The sequence below is a fragment of the Gopherus flavomarginatus genome, chromosome 8 (genome assembly GCF_025201925.1).
Source record: "Gopherus flavomarginatus isolate rGopFla2 chromosome 8, rGopFla2.mat.asm, whole genome shotgun sequence".
NCBI classification, from domain to species: domain Eukaryota; kingdom Metazoa; phylum Chordata; order Testudines; family Testudinidae; genus Gopherus; species Gopherus flavomarginatus.
Genome location: NC_066624.1, coordinates 29,275,634 through 29,300,001, shown reverse-complemented (window position 1 = coordinate 29,300,001; position 24,368 = coordinate 29,275,634). Strand labels below are relative to the sequence as shown.

The 24,368-nt window shown below is 38.0% G+C and overlaps 1 protein-coding gene across 1 annotated transcript in view; it reads right to left on the bottom strand.

Moving 5' to 3' along the window:
- Window positions 1-24,368, bottom strand: part of LOC127056817 (connector enhancer of kinase suppressor of ras 2-like) — a 523,096-nt gene that overhangs the window by 179,809 nt on the left and 318,919 nt on the right. Inside the window, exon 9 of the mRNA XM_050965117.1 lies at window positions 9,154-9,300. Within this exon, the coding sequence (XP_050821074.1) occupies window positions 9,154-9,300 (147 nt within the window). The remainder of the gene's footprint in view (window positions 1-9,153; window positions 9,301-24,368) is intronic.

Genomic DNA, 24,368 nt, shown 5'->3' with positions numbered 1-24,368 from the left:
TTGAATTTCATCTTGTTGATTTCGACCAATTCTCCAAGTCATTTTGAATTCTAATCCTGTCCCCTGAAGTGCTTGCAACTACTCCCAGCTTGGTGTCCTCTGCAAATTTTATAAGCCTACACACTGTCCAAGTCATTAGTAAAAATATTGACTAGTACTAGACTCAGGAGTGACCCCTGCAGGAGCCCACTAGATCCTCCCAGTTTGATAGCAAACCATTGATTACGACTCTGAGTATATCTCTCTACCAGTTGTGCATCTACCTTATAGTAAAAGTACTGTAGCGTAGGGTCAGCAGGAAGCTGATAAAGCCTAGTAGTAGTGCAGAGACAAAAACCTTGAGCATGATTATCCCTTACCTTTTGTGGGGGTTATGACAACTTAGGGTGGGGTATTGAATCTCTGGTTTCTTCCTTGGGGGTAAACATAACTCCTTCATGAGTAAATCAACCAATGTAGAGGAGTGGCAGTGGGAGTTTTCTGATAATTTACTCATAAGGTCCCAACAGAAGGTAGCTTCATGCCTTAATATTTCCTTTATAGGAAGGCCATTTAAAATTTTTGATCAATGATTCTTTCCCAGACGCACAGCAGGCACCCAGTCTTTCCCGCCAAGTGCCATGGCTCTCACCTGAAAAATTGTATTATGTTTTAAAAATGCTGACTGCTTGATGACAAGATTTACTGCCTATGCTGCATTATTAAATACAGAGGACTAAACTACTCAGTACAAAATTCCTAATCAACCATTTTCTTTCCTACTAGTTAAGGCATTAATAACAGAGGTAAAATAATTTGTTTTTTTAAAATATTATTTTTAACTTGACAGAGTGACTCTGAGTATCTGAAACCTTTTGAGATGGAAAGTTCTTTGCAGGTTTTTTAAAAGAGAGTTTCTGAACAGAGAATATAATTTTTTTGTTTCTCCTGGGAATATGTTCAGAGTCTATTGGTACATTTCAACTAAATAATCAAACAATTATTTCAGCACTTCATGAATATTTACTTTTTTTTTCTTTGATTACTTTATTTACTTGCTGCAGTCTCAGTGCCAACTAATCTAAGGACCAAATTCATATTTACTCATAAAAAGGCATATACTTAAAATTGCAGAGATTTATAAATGCATAGGACTTGCAAATATTATAATTATACCTGCTGTTTTTCAGTCATGCATTACATCAATGAATATTTACCAGCTTCATAGGAATGATTCAGCAATATTCATAAGGTGTTCTCATCCTTACTCACGGGTGTTCTTTCTGTATAGTTATTTGTTACTTCTACCAATATGGGGCCCAGTCCAGTAAATCCTACTCATGTGAGTAGTCCCATTGAATTGAATGAGTCTACTTGGATTAAGAGCAACACATAGAAGTAAGGGTTTACAGAGTCAGACCCAGTTATGAAATCACTGATCAAAAATTAGAAAAAAGGCGTTCCTGTAGAGGAAATATTAAGGTGTAGAGGTGCTTTCTATTGCGAGTCTCACTAGTTACAAATGTCCAATAGGACGGAAGTTAAAACAGTGGCTCCCTTTCCACTCTCTTGTGTATCAAGTGTCAAAAAAAACCCCAAAAACCTGTTGGCTGTTAGGGCTTTAAGCACTGCTGAGGTGCCATGTAGCTATGTGGCTTTCAACAAACACAAACGTTTATTTTAATTAATTCTTTTTTTCCACATTTATATTTTTATGCTGATAAAATAAATGATAGAAACTGAGCCAGTCCCTCAACTTGTGTAAATTAGTGTTCTAATATCGACTGAGTTATGCTAATTCACACCAGCTGATGATCTGGTCACTGTCTTCAATAACTTCTATAACCAGTATTGAAACTCTGTGAATTAACAGTAAACATAACTAGCTTAACAGTGCTTCAATCTGAAACAAAAATGAGACCAAAATATGAACCCAAAGAGAGCAAACCCATCTCTTCCCTACCTTGGCACATATTCACCCACCCACATACACCCAATGAAATCTGTAGTATAGACCACTTCTTATTTTTGTTATGTGCAGTAATTAAAATTAATTTTCATTATGCTAGCATTTTCCTCTAAGCAACCACTTTCAATTAGTTGCAAGATTTCCATAGAAATATTTTCACCTAAGATATATTTAACAATATATATCCATTATCCCTCATCAACTTTCGACAGTTGGCATCACAGTACAGGTTGTCTCATTATGAGGACAGAATAAATTTTCTATTGCATAGCACACTAAGTACTACTGGGGCACTACCAGTGTCCTGACAAGTTGTATTAAACCTCACTACAGCAGCCACTGAATGAAACTAGCTCCTGTCTTATATCTCCAAAGAAATAATTTATCCAATTGCATCATCATAAAACAGGGGCAGTTTGGAGGAGAGGACATGCACAAAGGCAACTGGAGAGAAAAAAAACCCAAGCAACAATGCTTAATGTAGTAATATCTTCTTTGGTTTAAATTTCCACTACAAAATGTTACTGTGGCTGAATACTGCTCAGAACAGTCATGTCAAGTGACACAATGTTGAACACGGTTCATCCTCGTCCACACTGACTTCTAAATGTTATTCAGTATTGTGCTTGTTAATGCAATTGCTAGCAAGAGTTCTCAGGCATAGTAACATGTAGAACAGGCTTTTCTTCTTTGCTTTTTCCTTCTTTGCCTACTTACCTTGGTAGAGAGAAGTTTGGGGAAAAATACAGACTATATGATTGCAGAGTAAAACTGCCAGGATACTGTATCTGAACAGTGAATTGAAAAATCCTCTAATACAAAGAGGAAGTAATCTCAGAGAGCTGCATAAGAACCATCAACTTGTCATTTGCCCATCCACATTGCTTCCAGGCCTGTTCTTACAACATTGCAGAAATTATCCATTACACAAGGCACCCTGTATCCAAATTCATATATGCTTAAGGATATTCAGCCAATTAAGCCATATGACTGAGAATATCCCTAAGTGCTTACCATATTACATAGAACAGGAACTAACTATTTGTAACACAGAAGTTTCATTATGTAACTGTCCCTTTTGCTGCAAGTTTTACTAGTCAGACAATGGGCTGCAATATGGAGTTCTATATTTCAATCACAACTGACAGCAAGGTCTGTGTGCTGGGCCTACTGCCTGCAGTAGGAAGGATGATTCCACTTAGAAATAACCCTCTACATTTAAAACAAAATATTAAATATTGTTTTAAAACTGAGTGAAGTTATCAGTGTTTTTTTTTAGTGAAAAATATTTGTTTATCAGGAAAAAGTATTTGTCTTATTTTTCCTGATAAAGACAGAGCTGGTTCACCCGAAATTTGGGTCAAATAGGGAAACAGTATGTGAATGCAAAGAAAAATTCTTCATTAGTTTGCGAAATTTTAGATCTTCCTGAAATAAATTGAGACTCAAGAGGCACATCTTGATAACTTTGGTTTCCTTTTAGACATATGAGAGAGATGCGGCTTTTTAAAATGTCATGCTAATTGAGAAACTAACATTTTTGTTTTTAAAAACACACATTCCTTCATATAAAGGGAAACCCCATAATGATAAATAATAAGAATGCTTATTGTTTATATAGCACTTAATACATTTTAAGTGCACAGACTTAGAGCTCAGTTAAGCCTTGAAGGCAGAATGGGTGCAATTTGCATTCTTAGGTAATGGTGTCTGAGGGAGGATGGCAAGCAGCAGCAGCATTATAGGAGCAGTCCTGACAAAAGCTGCCCAAGAGAAAAACTGGAGCCTGGTTCTCCCTGCTTTGCAGACTACATTGTTGAGTGTCACTGGGTTGCAGGTGAATTTCCACCCTCAATGCCTTTTGGGGACAATTCAGGCCTAAACTCACTGTTTCATGTTTTACAGTCAAGAAATGTAATATCTCAAAACTGCATTTTATATGCATTTTAACTACAAACATCAGGTCAAAATTTAGAGGTTTGCATCTTTTTTGACAAATGTAACAGTGCTATGGAAGAGAAAGGACTCAGTTATGCTTTGTGCAACACCAACAAAATTGTCAACTAAGGAAACAAAGGGTAACTGGACGGTTTTCACAGTGGAGAGAGGTAAATAGTGGGGTCCCCCAATGATCTATACTGGGACCAGTGCTGTTCAACATATTCATAAATGATCTGGAAAATGAGGTAAACAGTGAGGTGGCAATGTTTGCAGACAATACAAAATTACTCAAGATAGTTTAAGTCCAAAGCAGACTGCAAAGAGTTACAAAGGGATCTCACCAAATTGGGTGACTGGGCAACAAAATGGCAGATGAAATGCAATGTTGATAAATGCAAAGTAATTCACATTGGAAAATATAATCCCAACCATACATAAAAAACAATTGGGTCTAAATTAGCTGTTAACACTCAAGAAAGAGATTCAGGAATCATTGTGCATAGTTCTCTGAAAATATCTGCTCAGTGTGCAACAGCATTCAAAAAAGCTAACAGAATGTTAGGAACCATTAGGAAAAGGACAGATGGTAAGATAGTGGCATTATGATTTTTTTCTATATAAATCCATGGTACATCCACATCTTGAATAATGCATGCAGTTCTGGTATCCTCATCTCAGTAAAGATATATTAGAATTGGAAAAGTACTGAAACAGGTGACAAAAATTATTAGGAGTATGGAACCGCTTCCATATGAGGACAGATTTAAAAAGACTGGGGCTGTTCAACTTGAAAAAGAGATGACTAAGTGGGGGATATGATAGTGGTCTATAAAAGCAAATAAGGAAGTGTTATTAACCCCTTCATAGAACACAAGAACCTGGGGTCACCCAAAAAATTAATAGGCAGCAGCTTTAAAACAAACACACAGCCAATCTGTGGAAATTCCCACTACAAACTCATTGCCAAGGGAGGTTGCTAAGGCCATAGCTATAACAGGATTCAAAAAAGAATGAGTTAATTTCATGGAGGATAGGTCCATGAACAGCTATTAGCCAAGATGGCTGGGGACGCAAACCTGTGCTACGGGTGTCCTTCAACCTCTGACTGCCAGCAGGTGTGACTGAATGACAGGGGATGAATCACTCAATAAATTCCCCATTCTGTTCATTCCCTTTGAAGCATCAGACACTTATCACTGTTGGAAGAGAGGACACTGAGCTAGATGGACCATTGGTATGACACAGTATGGCCATTCTTATGTTCTTAAATTCTAATTACAGAATCTGTATTACTAAATTGAAAGAGGAATTATTATTTGTATTAAAGCCCTAGCTAGATGCCTTACCTGAGATTGGAGCCTAATTACACTAGGTTCTATACAAACAGCCAGAGACAGTCCATGCCTCTGTGTTGCTATCTGCCCTCACTTTTGTCATTGTTTTGTTATGAATGACCCCGTGAATTCCTTGGGCAAGAACACTTCCATTGTTTACAGCTGTGATGCACTATGTGCACATGACATTATGTAAATAGACAATAGTTATATGATTCCATTATAGTTATGATAAAATAACTATGATGATGCAAAATAAACATTTTGAATTTTAGATACTAGGATAAGTATGCATTGTTGACAATTTTAAGAAAATCATCTTTTTTATTTTTTTCATTGACTAAAGCAGATGTAGTCACTGGCAGGGGAAATATACTGATTGCCACAATGAATTTTTGAAAATTCACCTTAAGTATATCCATTCTTTAAATAATGAGCTCTCATATAGCTCTTTATACTTGCAAAGTATTTTCCAATTATTAATTACTCTCTATAACATCCCACTACAGCACCTCTGAGTGTCAGAGGTATTAGTATGCCCAAAACAGAAATGGAACATAGAGAGGTCACGTGAGTCAGCCACAACCACAGAGAGTTAGTGTCAAGACTCATGATTAGAGCCTACAGTTTCCTGGCTCCAAAAGCCAGTGGTCAGTTTATGAAAACATACCTCTTGCTCAGAGGATTCTTTAGTGCATTAAATGTATAATGTCTACCATGTCCACTACCCATAAAACAATAGTGAACTGGAAAATGAACAAGGGTTGGGGAGACAGAATCCAGCCCTTTAACTCATTGGTAAGGCATCAACACTCTTGCATGTTCGTTAATTCAGACCTTGGGTTTGTATAGAAAAATAACCACCTTTGTCCTGTATGTGGTGTATGTGGCTACTGGATCTATATGATCGTAAACCATTTCCCCAATCCTCTTCATGATAGCCTATGCAGAACTGGTTGCAGATAGTACAGAATCTCCCTGTGTGCCCATTATGCAGAATTGCAAAGGTTCTGCTGTACTGGGAACCTCCTGAGTTCTATAACAAGGACATCTAAAAGAGCTGTGGGAATAAGCTATGGGAAATCAGCATGATAAAGTTTCTCTACACAAAACAAACATTTATTAAAAGCTCAACAAATCAAAACAGAACTTGTATGTGAGGGCTGTGTTAAGGGTCTCACAAACCCATAATAAACACATTTCATATATGCAAACAACCAACAGTTGAAAATATGAAAAGAGTATTAGGCCTTCAGACATGACAGTGATGGGGGACTCATTAGACAGAGATAGCTACTGCACTGATTGATCAACTTACAAGTACACGACTTTTAAAGTATATTTTATAAATGTTCAACTTTTCACATACTTAGTCTACTTGCAGTAAAAGCTTTAAATTCAAGGCCTCCAGTTTCGCTGACTTCTTACATTGAATATTACATTAAGGTGACTGAAAAGTGCTCACAAATCTTTACATCATTTATTTATTGCAGATGTACAGAAATAAACAAGACAACAAGGTTCAATTCCACCCATCAAATATAAGTAATTATCCCTTAGATAAAGTACTAGTTGGGAGAATAGACAGAAAATTTGTATTGTACTGTGCTACTCAACGAAAAGGCTCTGGTGCTTAGAGAAAACAGAAGACTATGGCATACATTATATATTATAAAACGTACTTTTTAAGTGGCATTTCATTTTATCTAGTCCATTTGCCAGTGGTTTATAATTAAGGCCCAGCTTCTGATCCCAATGCATTCACCTGCAGTTTTGTCAGTGATTTCAATGGGAGCATGACTGTGTGGTGAACATAAAATATAAAGCTTTTAAATTAATGGAAGTTTAGGTAAAAAAAGGTTTTAACATTTCTAACACAAATGTTCTGACTTTAAACATAAATAATTCACATGACATATGCGCCAATACACATAAGTGTATATAATTTTACTGATTCAATTATATAGGGCCACAGCCCACCAACCTTACCCACTTGCAGCCAGTAAAGAGTGATAGCCAGTAAGCTGTTCAGCTAATGCCAAACTTCCAAATATTACCTCATTCACGTAGAGCCTGATCCAGCTCCCACTGTGTCCAAAACTGGGGTAAATGCACATATGTTAAATCAAATATTTCTGGGGGAGATGATTTGAACTGGTGAGAATGAACATGTAGGTTAAATATCAATGTCACCAATCTCAAGCATTCAAAAATCTGAGTAAGGCTCCCAAAAATCTTTAGATAGGCTTGAAATCATAAGTTTTTTAAAAAAACAATACATTTGATTCATGTCTGCAAGCTTTTCTCTACAATCATGAGGGCTACAAACTTCCTTTTTTTTTAAATGTAAGAAGAGACTTTTTTTCACCTAACCACATGCCCCCAGGAGCTCAGGCTTTTAAAAAAAACATTAGTTATTGTGAGATTCCCAAGAAAATCTTGAGAGTTGGTAACACTGAAATATTTGTCTTTCTGTGGTGCACTGTGAAAGGAGTAGTACCTGGGCCAAGTGTAGGTAAATCCATGATATGGTTTCATGATGGAAATGCAGATTTCTGTATATCACTGCACTACAGCAGTAGCTTAAAAGGATTCCCAAAAGGATTCCTTTTGTCATGACTGGTGTATTTCTTGGGTTTAGTAAAGAGCAATTGTGTTTTAGAATCCTGTGTGAAGTAAGCCTGTGTGTGATATGTGTTACACCTACCACCACATGCCTCCTGAAGAGGTAAACTATGGGCCCAGAACATCCATACAGATGGAGTTCTGGGAGAAGGTGAGTTTCAGCTACAAGGAAATCTGAGGAGTCAGCACTGATCCGAGGGGGCTAGGCAGTGGGCCACGTAGTCACAGCTCCCATAAAGGGATACTCTGCACCTCAAGAGTGTGACTGGAAGCCCCAAAGCCAGGGCAGTACCTGGACTTTGTACAGGCTCCAGAGCCTGAAAACACCCAGGTATTCAGTGGCTGGATCCCCTCCCAGCAGTTTGTGTCCGGCAGCAGGAGTGTTCATCTGGATCTGTCACAGGATTCTATAAACAAATCATCTCTTTTAAGCCTTGAGATTTGTTTGCATAAAACATTTGCATGTGCATAAATCAAATGCCTGGAAAATCTATCACAAGTTAGGTCTGGCATTTTTTGGTGTCTCCTTACTGTAAGAGACAGATTTCCAGATACCAATTTTTGATTTTGTCTGTCTAGGCACTTACACAGTCTTCATCACTGTGGCATCTGAGTGCCTTAAAGAAAAAATATGGGGGGGAGAAAAAGAATAAAGAGCTAAGACATCTTGTTTGACAAAAATCTGCTCTTAGAGGGTACTCATGAAGAACAGCGGCATTACATTGGAAAAAACGTGAGAAATAGCAATGTACAATTTTACTGAGTTCCTTCATTGTAATATTTCCTCCTTATTGGAGAAGCATAATCCGGTTGGCCAAGAATGTGGAAAATAAATAGACCTTGTCAGAAATCCAAAGGTATTGGAATCCCCCCTTTGAAAAGATTACAAAAGACTTGCTGAGATATAATGGAAATGTAGAATGATTGGAAGGGTTATATTGCTTTTGCTGGAGACATAAGCAACTGAGTTGGAGTTAGGTCAGAATGGTTAGATATATTGAATATATTATTGTTTGTGGCTGTTCTCTGTCTCTTTGGACTCCTTTGGTCCCCACTCATACAAAGATATGGAGGAAAAACAATTAGCCTGATAGTATCAGAGTGCTGATCTGTGGGCCATGAGCGTGTCCCAGCACCATTTCACTAATTTTCTGTCTGTCAGAGGCTTACAGTACCAGTCATTGTGAACTGTACTATAGTTACAACTGTAGCTTCTGTTTGGAAAGAATAACCACTCTATCACCTTGCTCTTTAACAAAAGATAGCATTTACCATAACACAGTACAGTTTCAACAACCTTCTTACCTGAAGTGCTAAAGGCTTCCACCTCACATTCTTCAGAAGTGCAGGAGCAGAAACCAGAGTGTTTTGAGGACGTTTCTTCAAGGTTAAGATCACTCCATTTGGGTCTTCCCGCAATGCATTTACAAGGTTCTTTAACTGCCAGCCAACCTGAGGAGACAGCCCATAATGGAACTTTGAAAGATTTCCACTTAACTTACTTAAACGTGAAGGAAGTGTTGTGTTAAATTGAAATAGTCTATTAAAATGGAACTGCATTACAGTCCATTCCTTGCAAATAGGAGCATCATTTATAAATTATATTTGATTTCTCTTGGACAGAAATGATGCTGCTGATGCTGGTGGTTTTGTCATCGTTGTTGTTGTTCATTTTTGATAATGGAGATTAAATGCTTATTTTATTCCTAAAGGTATAGAGTAACCAGAGGATTTGAAAATACTAATGTAATGCTATAATTTTTCTTGTCTTCTAAACAAAATTGGTAATTTTTAATTATCCTTGCCACTGAATTATCATTGCATTTCTCTGTAGGAAGAGAAATAATAGTCGTGGAATAATTACAAACTGCATCCTCAATGTTATAACTGCAGCTGTTTAATTTTTTGGGTTGGGGGCATAGGAGAGAGACTGTCGTTGGACAACAATAATGTGACTTCTTTGAGGGATTAATTAAAGATAAAATATCATTTGTTTGAATTACCAATAGTTCCACTGAGAGGAACTGAAGTTCCCAAATTATTATAAACGATAATTACAACACAAAGAACAGTATCACTAACGCTGAAGGAATTTCATTTGTGTCTCTTGTTGAAAACTGCTTAGAGATATTTTTCAGGATTCTTGGTTATTTTGCATACTTTTTTTCTGCTTTTCCATTTGAACATTGACGTTTAAAAAAGAAGCTATGAATTTTCAATTTGTATTTATGAATATACCGTTTATCATCCTACAAGGCTAAATGGAATTTAAAAATTATATATAATATAAACAGTGGTCTCAATGTGCAAAAAAAAAGCATATTATAGAATTTTTAAAATATTTATGTACTGTTTACATAATTTTTAGTGGATTTTATGCAGTAAAAGCAGCATGAATTCGCGTACACAAGTTAAGAACATTTTTTTTGTATTATCAGTATATCAATATCCACCATTTGCCAGCAGGAACCTCTGCATGAAGTATCATAAAGGAGTGAAAGTAGGATATTGGATGAAGCCAAATATAGGGCTGTGGTTTCAGGTCCACATAAACAGTTAAGCTATTGTTTTTCCTCCAATACATTACAAAATGTAACTAATATTGGATGTACTGGGCAACTTTGCCTGCATGGCATTAATTTATATGATTGTCATTTATGTTCAAGGTGCTACTGTACTGTAAATATCCCTTGAATATGATGAATTTCTATTTTCTAGTAGTTCTTAATGAATATCAAACAGACTAGGTCAGGAGAGAACACTGCCTACAGGCTGTTGCACACAACTTTCAATCAGGTTCTATTCCCAGCTCTGACACTAACCTGGTTGTGTAAAGCTAATCAAAAGTCAGTTAACCTATCTAGGCCTTAGTTTCCCATCTGTAAAATAGTCATAACAATACTTACCTACCTCAGAGAGGTATTATGGAACACAATGCATGTATGTTTGAGATGGCTGGGTAACAGGTAATATAGCACTCCACATTTACCATAGTTCGTATTATGCTATAATTTCTATTAGACAGTGTAAGCATTTTATAAGAAAATGAGATTCTGAGCATATTTTCTTCTCAGGAAAGGCTAAAAATCTCCAAATTCCACTGAGACTGTCAATCTTGTTGTCTTTGCTGTCAGTGTTATCATTCCCATGATAGCTACATGTTGTGTTCCTCATCAAAAAACAGTTCTGTAGAAACAATCTCCTTAAAAATCCTAGGATGACTTTTCAGGGGAACAGGGGAACAGCTGGAGGGGAATGTATCTGAACAACACAGCAGAAAAGAGCAGGAACCTTCTGAAGAACAAAGACCTAGACACTCAGACTATGGGATATTTAAGGTCCAAGAAAATACATAGGTTACAGAAAAGACTCTTGTTGTACCATATTTTCATATATTTGTACAGTATCCTTGAAATAAAGAGCGCTTTAAGAATTCTCTCCTAAGTTTCCTTACCTAACTTGAGTATTTACTCACCATTATTTACTCTGAAGGAAAATGTTTGATATAGTCATCTAGTCTATACTCAAAATTACTTTTTTTGCACAACATTGTTCTCTAAACTTTGCCCCTCCTTATTTTACAAGGCAAACAAAGCACATTCTAGCATGGATCATCACTTCACCTCATACACCTGGAAACTACTGTATGTTGATCACACGGGTTGTATGTAATTTTTGGAGAGGGTACCTGAAAGGTGCTTCATTTGTATGAAGTGCTGCCTGATAGAGCTGATGGAATAGAAGAGAAGAGATTTGAATATACAGCTAGAAACTATGATTGAGTTTCACAGGGGATTTGAGCGGATGATGGAGGGAAGGAGAGAGGAGGCTGAAGGGAAACCTCAAACTTGCAGATGCATGCCGAACAAGAGAACTGTGAGAGTAGATGGCTGGATGAGGAAAGCAGTCAATGGAAACATTTGAGTACAAGAAAAAGGCAGACAAAAAGACTGGCTAGTGAAGGAGAAGCAGAGCTGAAGAACAGGTTTGCTGAGTTGGAAAATGAAAGGGAGAGGAGGCAGTAACAGAAGATGAGAAAGCAAAGATGAAGAGAACAGCTACTCCTACAAGAAGAGACAATAGGGATAGCCACTGTATGGAGCCCAGAAGGCTAGAGGATGACTCACAGAAGATTGCAAGTGAGAACAGAAGACTAGATGACTTGCAGCAAGAAATAAAAGAAAGAGGAAGGCCAGAAAATCACACCAACACCAGGAAGAGGCAGGTCTATGTGATTGGGGACTCTCTACAGAAAAAGAACAGACAGGCCTGTCACCAGAGCTGTTGTCTGCTGGGAGCTAAAATACAGGATGTAGACCTGAGGCTGAAGAGGATACTAATGGGAGCAGAAAGGAATCCATTGATTGTCCTTCATGTGGGAAGAAATGATATTACTAGATTGTCACTGGGAATCATCAAGACTACACCAGGCTGGGGAAGACATTTAAAGAAATGGAGGCTCAGGTGATCTTCAGTGGGATTCTACCTGTCCCTAGACAAAGGCGAAACAAGATTATGATGATCAACAGGTAATGGTGCTCTAAGGAAGGCTTTGGGATGTTTGACCACTGGGAGGCATTCATGGGCAGAGGATTGTTTTCATGGGATGGACTCCAGCTGAGGAGGGAGGGTAATAGTCTTCTGGGATGGAGGTTGACAGAACCTATTAAAAGAGCTTCAAATTAAGAATTCAGGGGAGACAGTTGGGATAAGCATGTGTAATCTTCCATGCCTGATTCTAATTCTGAGCAGGAGGAAAAATCAAGCAAAAGAGGATACAGCAATGGAGAAAGGAATAACAGAGGATAGGAGTAACAGTCAGGTAGGCAATGCTGGCAATAAAATGACTGCATCTAATAGGGTGAAGAATCTGGGTGAGGCCAAGTGGAAACAACTAAGATGTCTGTACATCAGTGGAAGAAGCCTTGGTAACAGAATGGAGGAACTAGAACTACTGGTGCAGGAAGTGAAATCAGACATCAAAGGGATAATGGAAACATGGTGGAATAGTAGCCATCACAGAAATACAGGTAATGAAGGGCATGTGATGTTCAGGAAAGACAGAAAAAAAATGGTAAAGGTTGTGGAGTACCACCGTATATTAATGACTGTAAAGAAATTAGACAAATTGTCAAAGGCAACATATATTCGTTCTATGTCCCAGTACATGTACCTTGAAGGGCAACTGGTTTAAAATGTAGTGTCTGAAACAGAGATAAGAGAAAGTACAGAACAAGAAGTTAAGGAACTGGTAAAACTGGTGGGTTGGATCTTAAGGTGACATATAACGGTCTTTTTAACTTGAAAAAAACCAAGATGGTTGGTGGCAATTGGATGTCTAACATAATGAGAGCCACTGAAAATGAGGTATGATCAGAGTCTAAAATAGGGAAAGAACAAGTCAAAAATTACTTAGATAAGTTCGACATCTTCAAATCACCAGGGTCTGATTAAATGCATCCTAGAATACTCAAGGAGCTGACTGGGGAGATATCTGAGCCATTAGCAATTATCTTTGAGAAGTCTTGGAAGACAGGAGACATTTCAGAAGACTGGAAAAGGGCAAATATAGTGCCCATCTATAAAAAGGGAAATCAGGACAACCTGAGGAATTACAGACCAGTCAGCTTAACTTCTGTACCTGGAAAGATAATGGAGCAAATAATTAAGCCATCAATTTGCAGACACCTAGAAGATAATAAAGTGATAAATAACAGTCAGCATGGATTTATCAAGAACAAATCATGTCAAACCAACCTGATAGCTTTCTTTGACTGGGTAACAAGCCTTGTGGATGGGAGTGGGTGAGCGCTTGAGAGCGACAAATGTGGTATATCTTGACTTTAGTAAGGCTTTTGATACTGTCTTGCATGACCTTCTCATAAACAAATTAGGAAAATACAACCTAGATGGAGCTAATATAAGGTGGGTGCATAACTGGTTGGAAAATCATTCCTAGAGAGTAGTTATCAGTGGTTCACAATCATGCTGGAAGGGCATAACAAGTGGGGTCCCGCAGGGATCGGTTCTGGGTCCGGTTCTGTTCAATATCTTCATCAATGATTTAGATAATGGCATAGAGAGTACACTTATAAAGTTTGCGGACGATACAAAGCTGGGAGGGGTTGCAAGTGCTTTGGAGGATAGGATTAAAATTCAAAATGATCTGGACAAACTGGAGGAATGGTCTGCAGTAAACAGGATGAAATTCAATAAGGACAAATGCAAAGTATTCCACTTAGGAAGGAACAATCAGTTGCACACATACAAAATGGGAAATGACTGCCTAGGAAAGAGTACTGAGGAAAGAGATCTGGGGGTCATAGTGGATCACATGCTAAATATGAGTCAACAGTGTAACGCTGTTGCAAAAAAAGCAAACATCATTCTGGGATGTATTAGCAGGAGTATTGTAAGCAAGACACATGAATTAATATTTCTGCTCTATGCTGCGTTGATTAGGCCTCAACTGTAGTATTGTGTCCAGTTCTCGGCACCACATTTCAGAAAAGATGGGGACATACTGAAGAAAGTCCAGAGAAGAGCAATAAAAATGATTAAAGGTCTAGAAAACATGACCTATCAGGGAAGATTGAAAAACTTGGGTTTGTTTAGTCTGGAGAAGAGAAGATGAGAGGGGACATGATAACAGTTTTCAAGTACATAAAAGGTTGTTACAAGGAGGAGGGAGAAAAATTGTTCTTCTTAACCTCTGAGGATAGGACAGGAAGCAATGGGCTTAAATTGCAGCAAGGGAGGTTTAGGTTGGACATTAGGAAAAATTTCCTAACTATCAGAATGGTTAAGAACTGGAATAAATTGCTTAGGGAGCTTGTGGAATCTCCCTCACTGGGGCTTTTTAACAGCAGGTTGGACAAACACCTGTCAGGGATGGTCTAGATAATACCTAGTTGTGCCTTGAGGGCAGAGGACTGGACTAGACGACCTCTCATGGTCCCTTCCAGTTCGATAAGTCTATGAAATAAGTGGTTTTGATGGCATATCTTTGAAGCACACTTGCATAAGGTGAACATGGTTAGTCAGAATGTCTCTTTTTCATACTGTATCATTTAGCCTGGTTATTTGTCCTCTATTCAAAAGTGAATCAAAACTGAATCAAAAGTGTAATTGAGCAACTGGCTACACAGTTACACTGGAGCTGTGTTAGTGTTAATTACTCACATCAAATCTCATGCTACTCAAACTGAGTATTGGGTTGGACATCTCAGTCTGTGACTGTCAGTCTATGCTCAAAAAAATTCTGCAACCTGGGTGGAGGTGGCCTGCACAGCAAGGAAACTTTGTATAGTCCTTTCCTCTCTCCTTCTCTAACAGCCACTTCCTTTCTGTCCCCCAAAAGCCATGTGGTCTTCTCTTCTTACTATGTTGGCTATTTTTAGGGAATAGGGTCAGAGTTTTGTTGGGGTGACTTTGAGCTTCTGATAGCAAGGGTGGGTAGAGAGGATCATTGCGAGAGGAGCAAGTTTGTTGCTTGGTGTTTCTCTTTGTGGTTTGAGGTCAAACTCGAACCTTTAGCTGTTTGGTTCGCTTCCAATCCCTGCAAACTAAACTACTGGGCTTAGTTTACAAAACTATTTGTAGACAGAGCTCTCAAGTAAATTACATTTTAAAAATAATCATAAAGATAAGGACATTTTTAATATTTTTTAAAACCAGACAATGTACTTGATATCTATGCAAACTAACTGTAATTCCATATGAACTGTTGTATCTCTTTGTGTTGCCTAGAAATTGACAAAGGCTAGTTTTATTATCACCTGGTTATGTCATGAAAAATGAATTACTTTTGATTTTCATAAATGAGTATACGTTTAGAATTCAGAAACTCTGATTTCATGAGCTCCTTAGAGAAGAATGATAAATAATTAACTTGTTAATGATAAATTATTCACAGGAGAAATCTTAATGACAAACCCATTAAAACACTGAGAATATATATTATTGAGGACAATGTGCAATCATTATCAGTAGACAATGATAAAAAGCTCTTAGCAATACGGACATTTTATTATAAATTGAACTACTAAAAATAGCATTTGAAATCTAGCTAAGAACTGGTTCTTGAGAAAGGTTTTGCCATGTCTTAAAATCTTCAGCCTTAAAAAACCCTGTGTAGCTTCTATGATGCAATGCCATTTTAAAAGACATGCCTCCCTATACAGGGGATGCTACTCCTCTAGATGTTCTAAGGTGTATGTTCAGTTAATTACATTTAATAATACAGACTAAAGGTAATTCACACAATAACGAAAGCTAACATTAAAATGATTCTAATGGAACAGAAAAGACCACTGAGGATGTTTAAGAATGTCTGTCTGCATAAATGAGACTAGAGCAATTAGAACCATCACTGCGCTGATATCACCAAATATAGCAGAACATTATTGTATCTGTTTTACACAGCATAACTGAGTCTTTGTTAAGCTCTCAGCTAGACATATCTATATATTATGACACTGTGCACCAACTTTCTATCTTTGAGTTCTTCCTATTCCTAAAAAGCAATCTGAGTAGGGAAAGACTAGGAAACAAAAGCTGAGGTATTTTATTCACAATCCCCCACAGTATCAAGAACCAGGCACAATCCCTGATTGGACTGGTGTTTCTGCTGAGATGCTTAACAGTGAAATTATTAAAAATGTTGGCATTTCAAATTTCCTATTAGGCTTCAGAGTTAACACTCCAACCTCAATCACCAATGCTCTGGTTGGGGATCTGCCCTTTTATGGCATCTTTACGTATGGCAGAAATGATCACTTCACAAACGGGAGAAAAGGATGCCAAAATCAGGGTGCATTGGTTGAGGGCCCAGTACCAGGATAGTCTCATACGAGCAGCAGTGCTGCTTTCACAGGCAATTCAGGGATCATGCAAGGTATACTGAGGAGGCAGCAGTGAGAAGTGCTACCAACCATATTAACACAATGATTTTAAGTAATGAGAACCTTGCTGGATAAAAGTATTCAAACCATCTTGTACTTTTAACTAGAACATTTTCTACATGTTTAAAAGTAAAAACATGGAAAATCCTACAAAAAACATGGAAAAACTATCCCATAAATGGTAGCAGCCAGGCAAACCTTTTAGGTTCTTTGATGGAACACATTTAAACTGTTCAGAATCAAATTCTATAGGCTCATACATATTCAGTGTGAATAATAATGGAATAAAGAGACTTAAAAGGCCAAATTATTCAGTGATTTGACTGGTATAGTAACATAAGATGGTGTGTGTGTGACACATGGGATGAAAGTACTTCAGAAAGCTGATGTAAGTGGCAAAGGAATGTAACTCTCAAAATAGCAGCTCTAAAAATATTGCTCCCCTAAACACTTATATTTGTGAATATGAAGATACTGTGATCTAAATAGTCAGAATATTGTGCCACTTCTGTGTGCCTAAAATCCCTCATTTTCACTGGAGAAAATGGGAGAGATTTGTAAGGAACCTATTCATTTGAAAACACTTGCTTGAAGAACTAAGTAGGATTGTCACAACTAATTTTCATGAATCTGTGCTCAATTGGTTCTCCTTTTACCTCTCCAATCTTTCCTTGAATGTCTCCTCTTCCTCTTCTCTCTCTCTTTCTGTGGGTGCCCATGGCCCCTCTTCTATAGTGCATCTCTGGAGGCATGGGTTTGGTTAAGGCCCTCCAATTACTCTCTCTACTCTGGCTCATCCTGTATCTTTCCGTAGTACCTTATCACTCCCCTCTCAGATTTTTGCTTCTTTTTCAGTTGTCTCTTGTTGGATATCCAGCCACCAACTCAAACTGACTATGATAAAACACGAGTACTAATGTACTCCCACACTTCCTCCCATTTGTACTACCACCACCAATGTGGCCATTCTTAGTTTTTTCCTTGGAGTATGGACCTACAAATGTATAATCTATGAATCCACCAATGACAATTAAATAAATAATAATAATTATTACATACACAATAAAATCAGATCTCAAAGTCACTTACTGCACTTATGAGCTTCCCATTTCCCAACTTGCTAAAGGGGTTACTAGCTGTTTCAGGTACTTTTCTGGGTCAGAGTTCCCCTTCAGCTCAAAATTCTTTAGGGAAGAAAAGAATTATGAGTAATTCTGTTTGACTTAGTTTCTTCTGTAAAGAACAAATAGCATGGAGGCTCCACCTACCAAGAAGCAAGGAAGCAAAAGATTTGAGAGTTGGAACATTTCATATAAGAAGACCTGTTCAGACCCCTCCCATAGATATTTCCAAAGCAGAAATAAGGATAGACATAACAGAGAAAGAAAAGAATAAACAGCACTCCACTCCTTCCTCAGATGGGGAAAATACTGGGGAATGGAAAAGGAGAAGAGGAGACCACAACAGAATTACCTGCAAGAAATTTCCCTTTGTTATCTCTCTCATTTCCCTTCCTAGGAGTAAGCATTAAAGACAAAGGTAGCAAGCAGTACTTTAATATACCACTTTCAACATCTTTCTACCAACTTGGGTGTCTCGTTGGAATCTTGCTGAGTGCGTGTGTCCCACACCCTCCTCAGTTCCTTCTCTACCGTTGAGAATCATACTAGTACTCCAAAGTAGAGGGGAGGAAGGCGGGGAGTGGAGCACCCACAGAGACACACATCTCGAAGAACTTCAGTTACTGCAAGGTGAGTAACTTTCTCTTCTTCTTCGAGTGCTGTCCCTTTGGGTGCTCCACTCTAGGTGAATGTGTAGCAGTACCCACTATGGTTGGTGGGACTTTGGAGATGTGGCAGTGAGTATTGTAGACAGTAGATAAAACAATTAAGATGTAACTCAGTGTTCACTATGGGAATAAGCTCCAAAGGAAGCCAGAGTTCACAGTTAATAGGACAAAAACTGGAAGGAAGAGAAATAACCAAAGAACTTAATTCTCCAATCCTCCTTTCAGAAATAACTATAAACAGAGTCACTTTCAGAGTCAGAAATATGAAACTTGGCTTATAGAATCAATAAGAGGTTCTGTGAGAACATGGAAAACTAAGGAACATTTTGAAGTGATAGGATTAAGTAAAGGTCTCTGTGACAGAAGGAAATGGAAAAGCTATTTGAAATAAGCTAAAATCCATGTCAGTAATAGGGCTCTCAAAGGCCAAAATAGCAGAAACTTATACCTAGAGTACTCTGACTTAAAGCCCCCTCAAATCCTGCTAATATAAAAATCCAAAATATTCTTTATAGAAGAGGAACACTGCACGATGTTTTGATCAGAAGCACAACCACAGAAAGAGTCATCATGTTAGTGGAAGGTTTCCTATTCAAGAAGACAATCTGCAACCTCCACGGCAGTCTTTTCTTGGAACCAGCACTACTCAATTTCCATATTAATCTCAAGTGACTGGATTAGGCCTGGAACAAATGAACTCCAAGGTAAAAGGTTGGATGTCTTGAGAAGTGGCCAGCATGGAGGTTAATTAAATAGGAGAATAAAGGGCCATGTACCTCTGAGAAGCTAACATAATCATCACTTCCTTGTCTTGCCTGCTATTTCTGTGACATTTTGAGTGAAGAGAGACCAGGGGAGGCAAGATGTTGCTTCATGCTCCAGTCCCAGAATTTTGGGTTTGGTATTTCTCTAGCAGAAACAAGGAAGTTTGATATTTGTCAGACTGAGCTGAAATTAAATTTTAACTATATTTAACTGAAAAACCTGAATACTGGGGCTTCTCTCCCAAGCAACTAACTGCTGATGACTGAGCTAGTCTGCAAGACAGTTGTCTTTCTTCCTCTGTTATTTGGAGGGAAAGCAAATGAGACTACATCTAGGAGGAGAGACTCTGACAGAAAAAAGGAAAACCCAATTCCAAGGTTGTAAGTTTGCATAAAAGCAGGTACAGAGTTTGCCTGAGCATCTAAGAGATTGTTGGAAGCCCAGATAGAGTGAGGATGGAGTGAACAGAATTGATGCTAGTGGTAAGGACTGTACCAGTCTGGAGAAGAAAGGAACTACTATAGTGCTAGAAGTGTTACTATGCAGGGGAGGGTGAGGTGGGGAGAAGAGAATTCACAAAATGCTGAGCTTACCAGCAGTCTGGGGTGATGGGTCTGGCTGACAGGCAAGGAACATAAATAAGCTGCATCTGCAAATACCAGCAGTTTGGCAAGAGAGACAGAGAGGGGGAGCTTATTGGGAAATGCCTGCTGTCTCTAGGTTGGACAAATAGCAAATAGTGGCAATAATGCTGAGGGAAAAGGGTCCAGTGAAACCCACTTCCTATATATATGAAGTCAGATTTCTAGGATGGCCAGTATCAGGTCCATGAGATGCGGAGATAGCTGGATCCAGAGGTCTCTCCTGAGATGCAGGAGCAGCCTTGCTGTTAGCAAGGGGTTCAACGGCAGAACTTAAAGCTCTGTCATCTGCATCCTCTCTTTAAAAAATTCCCCTGAACCACTGGAGAGGGGATAACCAAAGCCTTGATCTTCTCCAATATGTCCCTCTTGTTCTTCTCCTCCCTCTGGGGCCTAGTAAGGAGGGGAGAAAAGTGTTTAGAAGAAATAGAGGTGGAAGGAACAGTGCAGAGGATTCCCTGCTTATTTTATGGTATAGAAGATAAAATGATCTGGGAGCAATCTGACTGGTATTATAACTCAGAATCTTTTCCATTCATGCTTCCTAGCATGTGGAACTGTAATACCATCTGTCCTTTACTCAGCATTGCCAAATCTAAGAGATCAAAAGTCATGAGTTATGCCCTGAAAAATCATGAGATTTAAAAAATAATACATTTTGATCTTGTTATTTGCCTTCTGGATTTTGAGCTGTAAGGTTCATGTTTTCAAGCATTTCTCCACACCCACGAGGGTTAGAAACTCACTTTAATTTTAAGCTGAAATTCTCCTACAGTATTATATTATTATTACCTAGCTCTTACAAAGCAATCAAATGTAATCAAAATAGCCCAAGAATTGGAGCTTTAAAGAAAAACACCAAATATAGCACCATAGTGATAAAACACTATTTCCTGCCTCTTCTGAGGATGGTGTTAGAGAGATATACAGTCATCTATGCACACCCTCTTCCATGGCTTCTTAACTTACTGGCACAGTTTTATTTAGCAGAGTAAAATTCACCAACTATCTTAAGCAGTTTAATTATCTGATATGATCCCATGTTGCCCCTCACGCCAGCTCCCTTCTCTCTGACCCCTCAACTCCCCTTTGACTTTATCTTTCCTTTTCCTACCTTTCTTCCATTGATACCCAATACCCAAAGTGAAGCTAAAGTCCTATTAGATTAGCTACTATGAAACAGCTCTGAAATGGTGCAGTTTGGTGCTACATTTATAGTTTTATCTTTAGTTTTAAGTTGAACACTCATTAGGACTCAAATTGACAGATCATTAAACATACTTCATATTAATGCAATAAACTTCATATCAACAAATGTTAAGACTGTGACAATTACTTCATTAAGTCAGAGTTCTTCCTACGCTGAACTGTAATTTTAAGTATGCAATTAGTTGCACAATGAATATTAAGAAAGAGAGTTAACCAGCTTATCTTACATTTGCACAGCACCTTTCGTCTGAAAGAATGCCAAAGCCTTCAGAAACAGCCGCAAAGATCTCTATCAATCATGAAAACACAACTATCTCAGGTGAAAACAGCAGTTTATAAATACACAAAAGTTTAGAACAAAAAGCAAAGAATATCTTTCCAGCTGAAACTACAGGAAAATGAATTTAGGTAGAGAGAATCTAATTAATTAAGTAGGAATTAGGCTAGGACACAGGGTAAACACATCTAAGATATGTCCACACAGCACTAGACAAAATGGCTGCACCCTGCCTGCTGACTTTGGCTCATGGGACTTGGGCTGTTTCATTGCTGTATAGACTTCCAGGCTCAGGCTGGACCCAGTCTCCGGCTGGGCCCAGTCTCCAGGACTCTGAGGTTGAGAGGGTCTCAGATCTTGGGCTGCAGCCCAAGCCCAGAAGTCTACACTGCAGCCCAAGACTTGCAAATCTTAGTAAGTGGGTATGGGCCGGTTGTGGGTTTCTCTTTGCTGTGTAGACATACCATGCAATCTTCATTGACCATAACTGTCAGAACCTTGCTATTGCATCTTACCCATTAGCACAGTGGTCTAACCTCTGTCTTAATTAAGATACTGATTAAGAGGCAAGAGTGTCACCTACTGAATAATCACCACCTCTCCCCATAGTACCTGTTTACTGAATGACAGCACAAGGTTATACAGTGTCAGACTACTCACTAATTTACATAATATCGGCTTGTCTATATGGGCAGTGCACAATAAGATGGGTGCAAATTTATAGTGTACTAGTCTGCCATACACAAACTGGCCACATGGACCCAGCTACCACTCACTAAAAGTTCCACCGTCCACTTTGATCTACTCCCATTTTAAAGCAGAGTGCATTATAGAACTTTTAGTGAGTGGTAGCTGAGTCCACACATGCGGCCAGATAGTGTGCTGTAGATTTACACTTCAGTTACAGTGCACTACTGTCCATACAGTCAAGACCAAATGAAAAAAATATAAAAGAAGAGTTCAGCACTTTGCAAAAATGGGTGGCACTACAAATCTAAGAATTCAAATGAAATATTCAAGGCATATTTGCAATTCAATTTCCGTTCAGGTTGGGACTTCAAAAAACTCAAAGACTGACAGTATAAAAACATCATTTTTTAAAATAGACTTTAAAAATTTTTATTTGCCAATGCCTCTCAAAGGCTCTTTAAGAAAACTTGACAGACATGTAGAATACAATAAACCAAACCAAATGAGTTTGTAAACCTTATTTATCTTCCATCTTACAATCCAGTTTGTGGCCAAAATATCAGTACTTTCAAATGGAAAATAAATAAGCATCACCAATTTATTTGGTCTGCATTTTGGTGTACAGTGAACCATACTCCGGGAATCTGAACTTTATGCCACCATAACCCATGATTAAAAGAATGTGACTTAAAATATTATTGTAAATTATAGCAGAAATGTCCGTAATCACCCATTTAATTGCTAAAATACTTTGAAAAGTTGTATTTAGAAGAAGGACCCTTACAAAGAAAAAAAAATAATCCCAAAGGGAAAATGAAGGAAATTCCTAACTGTACTTTGTATGTTAATTCTAGGTAAACATAGATAAATATGGCCTCTTTATCATATGTAAAATAGATTTAGCAAGTTAAATACAGAAGCTGCCTGTAATGGAAAAAGTCTCATGATGTACATCATTTTAAGCAACAGGCATATTCAGCACAACATCAGCTCAGACTAAAAAAACACCAAGGACTCTTTGTTGTCCCTTTGATGCAAAGCTGTGATACAAATATGTCATGATTTACCTCAGTTTTCACAGCTATTGAGTGAATCCATTAGATAATTTTCTTAAGTTCAAAATGGTTCAAGATGACTGAGAGAAATATGTAGACCTAAATTTACTCCCTGGCCCACTGATCATAATTAAAAAGGAATTTGACCCTCTCCACAGAATAAAAGTTAGACACTTGGCTCACAGAGAGTCAGCAAGATAACGCAGGAGGCAGACAGAGACGGGTTCAAGTGAATAAGAGGAAGATGGAGTGGGGCACAGGGAGTTAAGGGTGAAACAGAGGGAGAATGTGAGAAAGGCAGAATACAAAGAGAAAAAGGGAGGGAACATATGGGGACATGTGGATGAGAAGAAATTATGCAGAGCATATAAGGAGAAAGTGTGTGGGCAGGGGAGTGGGGGCGGGGGGAGGAAAGAGAGACTAGGAAGGAAAGGAGAATGGATAGTGGTAAAGGGAAAGGATAGAATGGTATCACTTAATCTCAGGCATAAAAAAGGGCAGATGGAATCCCCCCTCCAAACAGCCAACGGGAAAGATTAACATTTTCATGCATGCTTAAAGGTTGAATTTGAGCCAGAATTGATCATTTTTGAAGAAGGGCTGGAGACTCAAAAATTAGAAGGCAGAAAACCCTATAATTTATTATTTTTAATTATGATTTTTAAGACAGTTTATATTATGCAGATTCAAATATTATGACTTTTTAATGTTTGGGGTTAGGCATAATGGCCTTTACATTTCCATTTTAATTGATTTTTCTGTTAAACTGAGCAAAGAAGGCAGCATTTAATGGAATGCTTTAGACAGTTTTTTGGTTACTTAATTTACTTTACTTATAGTTTAAAACATATTTTTATGTTTAAAAGTTTTTTTTTCTGTCCTGATGTATCTCTGTAAGATTATATCTGTACCTGGAATATATTAAAAATAAAATGATATCTAAAAATAATAAGTACTGTGGACAGCCTGGTACAACTATTAATATAATGCTTAGCTGAGTACATTGTGGCATAGTTAGCAATCTTAGCTCAGTGCCTCAGAGAGGTTTTGGTACCAGTGTTGAGAATAGTTTGAAGTGAAAATGGATAAAGAGGTGGAATTTCTCAGCATTTTTGGCAGAACTGATCATCCTGCTGTTACTGTCAGTAAACAGAGTTGGCACGATGGAAATTTGGAACTTACAGTTTATAT